At 44.7% G+C, this 6696-nt stretch overlaps 1 protein-coding gene across 1 annotated transcript in view; it reads left to right on the top strand.

Moving 5' to 3' along the window:
• Window positions 1-6442, top strand: part of LOC106594995 (bifunctional heparan sulfate N-deacetylase/N-sulfotransferase 4-like) — a 39926-nt gene extending 33484 nt beyond the window's left edge. The window contains 5 exon segments of the mRNA XM_045711541.1: window positions 331-513; window positions 2476-2572; window positions 3310-3433; window positions 5519-5693; window positions 6431-6442. Coding sequence (XP_045567497.1) covers window positions 331-513; window positions 2476-2572; window positions 3310-3433; window positions 5519-5693; window positions 6431-6442 — 591 coding nt within the window.
• The last annotated feature ends 254 nt before the right edge of the window (window positions 6443-6696 follow it).

Below are 6696 nucleotides of genomic sequence, written 5' to 3'. Positions count from 1 at the left end.
TACAGTCTGTAGTTGCAGTCAGGGTTTGTATCCCAATTATTCTTTCCTTTCTCCCGAAGTGTGCGCTTGTTCACTTCCCTTCCTGCGTTTACAAGGCAATGACTCCCTGAAGCCCATCCCGACACCAATCCAATGGTTTTAGATGAGTGGGGAGCAGAGTAGACTTCAGGAGGGAGGGAACATGACGGGTTGGACTAAGGGACTCCTTCTACATTCACAGGATGAGGAATTAGTTGTAGAATTCAACAGTGGAGTCGACTTCCTTCCTTCTTGAATTCAACAGTGGAGTCGACTTCCTTCTTCCTGTGTGTCCTCCCCCCCCCCCTCCAGATCAGTGTGTTTATGACCCACCTGTCTAACTACGGCAATGATCGTCTGGGTCTGTACACATTCCTCCACCTGGCTGACTTCATCTCTACCTGGACACACCTCCAGCTAGACACTCTACCTCCTCTGCAACTGGCCCAGAAATACTTCGCCCTGTTCCCCCAGCAGAGACAGCCTCTCTGGCAGGTAACCTCTAACCTCTAACCTCTAACCTCCTCTGCAACTGGCCCAGAGATACTTCGCCCTGTTCCCCCAGCAGAGACAGCCTCTCTGGCAGGTAACCTCTAACCTCTAACCTCTAACCTCCTCTACAACTGGCCCAGAGGTACTCCACCCTGTTCCCCCAGCAGAGACAGCCTCTCTGGCAGGTAACCTCTAACCTCTAACCTCTAACCTCTAACCTCTAACCTCCTCTGCAACTGGCCAAGAGATACTTCGCCCTGTTCCCCCAGCAGAGACAGCCTCTCTGGCAGGTAACCTCTAACCTCTAACCTCTAACCTCCTCTGCAACTGGCCCAGAGATACTTCGCCCTGTTCCCCCAGCAGAGACAGCCTCTCTGGCAGGTAACCTCTAACCTCTAACCTCTAACCTCTAACCTCCTCTGCAACTGGCCCAGAGATACTCCACCCTGTTCCCCCAGCAGAGACAGCCTCTCTGGCAGGTAACCTCTAACCTCTAACCTCTAACCTCTAACCTCCTCTGCAACTGGCCCAGAGATACTCCACCCTGTTCCCCCAGCAGAGACAGCCTCTCTGGCAGGTAACCTCTAACCTCTAACCTCTAACCTCTAACCTCCTCTACAACTGGCCCAGAGATACTTCACCCTGTTCCCCCAGCAGAGACAGCCTCTCTGGCAGGTAACCTCTAACCTCTAACCTCTAACCTCCTCTACAACTGGCCCAGAAATACTTCGCCCTGTTCCCCCAGCAGAGACAGCCTCTCTGGCAGGTAACCTCTAACCTCTAACCTCTAACCTCCTCTACAACTGGCCCAGAGATACTTCACCCTGTTCCCCCAGCAGAGACAGCCTCTCTGGCAGGTAACCTCTAACCTCTAACCTCTAACCTCTAACCTCCTCTACAACTGGCCCAGAGATACTCCACCCTGTTCCCCCAGCAGAGACAGCCTCTCTGGCAGGTAACCTCTAACCTCTAACCTCTAACCTCCTCTGCAACTGGCCCAGAGATACTTCACCCTGTTCCCCCAGCAGAGACAGCCTCTCTGGCAGGTAACCTCTAACCTCTAACCTCTAACCTCCTCTGCAACTGGCCCAGAGATACTTCACCCTGTTCCCCCAGCAGAGACAGCCTCTCTGGCAGGTAACCTCTAACCTCTAACCTCTAACCTCTAACCTCCTCTGCAACTGGCCCAGAGGTACTCCACCCTGTTCCCCCAGCAGAGACAGCCTCTCTGGCAGGTAACCTCTAACCTCTAACCTCTAACCTCTAACCTCCTCTACAACTGGCCCAGAGATACTTCGCCCTGTTCCCCCAGCAGAGACAGCCTCTCTGGCAGGTAACCTCTAACCTCTAACCTCTAACCTCTAACCTCTAACCTCTAACCTCCTCTGCAACTGGCCCAGACATACTTCACCCTGTTCCCCCAGCAGAGACAGCCTCTCTGGCAGGTAACCTCTAACCTCTAACCTCTAACCTCTAACCTCTAACCTCCTCTGCAACTGGCCCAGAGATACTTCACCCTGTTCCCCCAGCAGAGACAGCCTCTCTGGCAGGTAACCTCTAACCTCTAACCTCTAACCTCCTCTGCAACTGGCCCAGAGATACTCCACCCTGTTCCCCCAGCAGAGACAGCCTCTCTGGCAGGTAACCTCTAACCTCTAACCTCTAACCTCTAACCTCCTCTACAACTGGCCCAGAGATACTCCACCCTGTTCCCCCAGCAGAGACAGCCTCTCTGGCAGGTAACCTCTAACCTCTAACCTCTAACCTCCTCTGCAACTGGCCCAGAGGTACTCCACCCTGTTCCCCCAGCAGAGACAGCCTCTCTGGCAGGTAACCTCTAACCTCTAACCTCTAACCTCCTCTGCAACTGGCCCAGAGATACTGTGTGTGTGTGTGTGTGTGTGTGTGTGTGTGTGTGTGTGTGTGTGTGTGTGTGTGTGTGTGTGTGTGTGTGTATCTCCGTAGAACCCGTGTGATGACAAGAGGCACAGAGACATCTGGTCCAAAGAGAAGACCTGTGATAGGCTGCCCAAGTTTCTCGTCATCGGACCACAGAAAACAGGTACACACACACACACAGACACACACACACGCACGTACACACACACACAGACACACACACACGCACGTACACACACACACACACACAGACACACACACACGCATGTACACACACACACACACACACACACACAGACTCCTCTGACCTGTAGTAACCCTCAGTGTTCCCTGATGGACAGACTCCTCTGACCTGTAGTAACCCTCAGTGTTCCCTGATGGACAGACTCCTCTGACCTATAGTAACCCTCAGTGTTCCCTGATGGGGACAGACTCCTCTGACCTGTAGTAACCCTCAGTGTTCCCTGATGGACAGACTCCTCTGACCTATAGTAACCCTCAGTGTTCCCTGATGGACAGACTCCTCTGACCTATAGTAACCCTCAGTGTTCCCTGATGGGGACAGACTCCTCTGACCTGTAGTAACCCTCAGTGTTCCCTGATGGGGACAGACTCCTCTGACCTATAGTAACCCTCAGTGTTCCCTGATGGGGACAGACTCCTCTGACCTATAGTAACCCTCAGTGTTCCCTGATGGGGACAGACTCCTCTGACCTGTAGTAACCCTCAGTGTTCCCTGATGGGGACAGACTCCTCTGACCTATAGTAACCCTCAGTGTTCCCTGATGGGGACAGACTCCTCTGACCTGTAGTAACCCTCAGTGTTCCCTGATGGGGACAGACTCCTCTGACCTGTAGTAACCCTCAGTGTTCCCTGTTGGACTGATTCCTCTTTTCCAGGAACGACAGCTCTCAGCCTCTTCCTCCTGATGCATCCTTCCATCTCCAGTAGCTTCTCCAGCACCAAGACGTATGAAGAGGTCCAGTTCTTCAACACTAACAACTACCACCTTGGAATAGACTGGTAATCTATGTTATTATATATCTATGATTCAACTACCACCAGGGAATTGACTGGTAATCTATGTTGATATATATCTATTTTATTATATAACTATGATACAACTACCAACAGCGAATAGACTGGTAATCTATGTTATTATATATCTATGATACAACTACAACCAGGGAATAGACTGGTAATCTATTTTGTTATATATCTATTTTCTTATATAACTATGATACAACTACCAACAGGGAATAAACTGATAATCTATGTTATTAGATATCTATGATACAACTACAACCAGGGAATAGACTGGTAATCTATGTTATTATATATCTATGATACAACTACCACCAGGGAATATACTAGTAATCTATTTTGTTATATATCTATGTTTTATATAACTATGATAGAACTACCAACAGGGAATAAACTGGTAATCTATGTTATTATATATCTATGATACAACTACAACCAGGGAATAGACTGGTAATCTATTTTATTATATATCTATGATACAACTACCACCAGTGAATAGACTGGTATTCTATGTTACTATATATCTATGATGCATCTACCACCAGGGAATAGCCTGGTAATCTATGTTTCTATATATCTATGATACAACTACCACCAGGGAATAGACTGGTAATCTATGTTTCTAAATATCTATGATACAACTACCACCAGGGAATAGACTGGTAATCTATGTTTCTATATATCTATGATACAACTACCACCAGGGAATAGACTGGTAATCTATGTTTCTATATATCTATGATACAACTACCACCAGGGAATAGACTGGTAATCTATGTTTCTACATATCTACGATACAACTACCACCAGGGAATAGACTGGTAATCTATGTTTCTATATATCTATGATACAACTACCACCAGGGAATAGACTGGTAATCTATCTTATTATATATCTATGATGCATCTACCACCAGGGAATAGACTGGTAATCTATGTCATTTTATATCTATGTTACAACTACCACCAGGGAATAGACTGGTAATCTATGTTTCTATATATCTATGATACAACTACCACCAGGGAATAGACTGGTAATCTATGTTATTATATATCTATGATACAACTACAACCAGGGAATAGACTGGTAATCTATTTTGTTATATATCTATTTTCTTATATAACTATGATACAACTACCAACAGGGAATAAACTGATAATCTATGTTATTAGATATCTATGATACAACTACAACCAGGGAATAGACTGGTAATCTATGTTATTATATATCTATGATACAACTACCACCAGGGAATATACTAGTAATCTATTTTGTTATATATCTATGTTTTATATAACTATGATACAACTACCAACAGGGAATAAACTAGTAATCTATGTTATTATATATCTATGATACAACTACAACCAGGGAATAGACTGGTAATCTATTTTATTATATATCTATGATACAACTACCACCAGTGAATAGACTGGTATTCTATGTTACTATATATCTATGATGCATCTACCACCAGGGAATAGCCTGGTAATCTATGTTTCTATATATCTATGATACAACTACCACCAGGGAATAGACTGGTAATCTATGTTTCTATATATCTATGATACAACTACCACCAGGGAATAGACTGGTAATCTATGTTATTATATATCTATGATGCATCTACCACCAGGGAATAGACTGGTAATCTATGTCATTTTATATCTATGTTACAACTACCACCAGGGAATAGACTGGTAATCTATGTTTCTATATATCTATGATACAACTACCACCAGGGAATAGACTGGTAATCTATGTTTCTACATATCTATGATACAACTACCACCAGGGAATAGACTGGTAATCTATGTTTCTATATATCTATGATACAACTACCACCAGGGAATAGACTGGTAATCTATGTTATTATATATCTATGATGCATCTACCACCAGGGAATAGACTGGTAATCTATGTCATTTTATATCTATGTTACAACTACCACCAGGGAATAGACTGGTAATCTATCTTACTATATATCTATGATACAACTACCACCAGGGAATAGACTGGTAGTCTACATTATTATATATCTATGTTATTATTCTTCCTGTCTAGGTATATGGAGTTGTTCCCGCTCCCGTCTAACGTCAGCAGTGACTTCCTGTTTGAGAAGAGCTCCGCCTACTTCCCCTCTGAAGACGCTCCTCGCCGCGCCGCCGCCCTGCTGCCTAAAGCCAAGATACTGACCGTGCTGATCAACCCCTCAGACAGGGCTTATAGCTGGTACCAGGTACACACACACACTCTCACTCACTCACTCACTCACTCACTCACTCACTCACTCACTCACTCACTCACTCACTCACTCACTCACTCACTCACTCACTCACTCACTCACTCACTCACTCACTCACTCACTCACTCACTCACTCACTCACTCACTCACACACACCATCTCTCTCACACACACACACACACACACACACACCATCTCACACACACCATCTCTCTCACACACAAACACACACCATCTCTCTCTCACACACACACACACACACACACACACAAACACACACACCATCTCACACACACCATCTCTCTCTCTCACACACACACACACACACACACACACACACACACACACACACACACACACACACACACACACACACACACACACACACACACAACACACACACCATCTCACACACACCATCTCTCTCTCTCACACACACACACACACACACACACACACACACACACACACACACCTATTCAACTGATGAGCTGAAATTGGAATTGTATTGGCCAAACCCCACAGGATGTAGAATTTTGAGTTTGAGTTTGAGTGACAGGAAGTGTTTCATTACATCTGGCAGGTCACACTTCCAGATATCAAATAATATACATTATTTATTTATTTAGCCTTTTATTTAACTAGGCAAGTCAGTTAATAAGAACAAATTCTTATTTAACAATGACGGCCTTCACCACTTTTCTGTTGATCTTGTCTTTTAATAACTTCAGTGCTTAGAATAGACTGTTATTTATCCAACATCCAGGTCATTTCGTTGGCCTCGTTTTCAAAACGTCTTCCGGGTCAATTTGAGGTTTCACTAATGCATTCTGGGAAATGTAGTATTTCTCCCCCAACCCCCCTCCCCTCCATATTGAACAAAATGTATCGGTGATTAATGAAATGTAACAACTTCAAATATTCACATACAGGTTTTGTCAATTGTTTCATGTGCATGTATATAATGTTTTGATATTTTTTTGTACAAAATATACAA

The sequence above is a fragment of the Salmo salar genome, unplaced genomic scaffold (genome assembly GCF_905237065.1).
Source record: "Salmo salar unplaced genomic scaffold, Ssal_v3.1, whole genome shotgun sequence".
In the NCBI taxonomy this organism is placed as follows: Eukaryota; Metazoa; Chordata; class Actinopteri; order Salmoniformes; family Salmonidae; genus Salmo; species Salmo salar.
The sequence above is the reverse complement of the archived record's forward strand: the minus strand, read 5'-3'. Positions and strand labels throughout refer to the sequence as shown.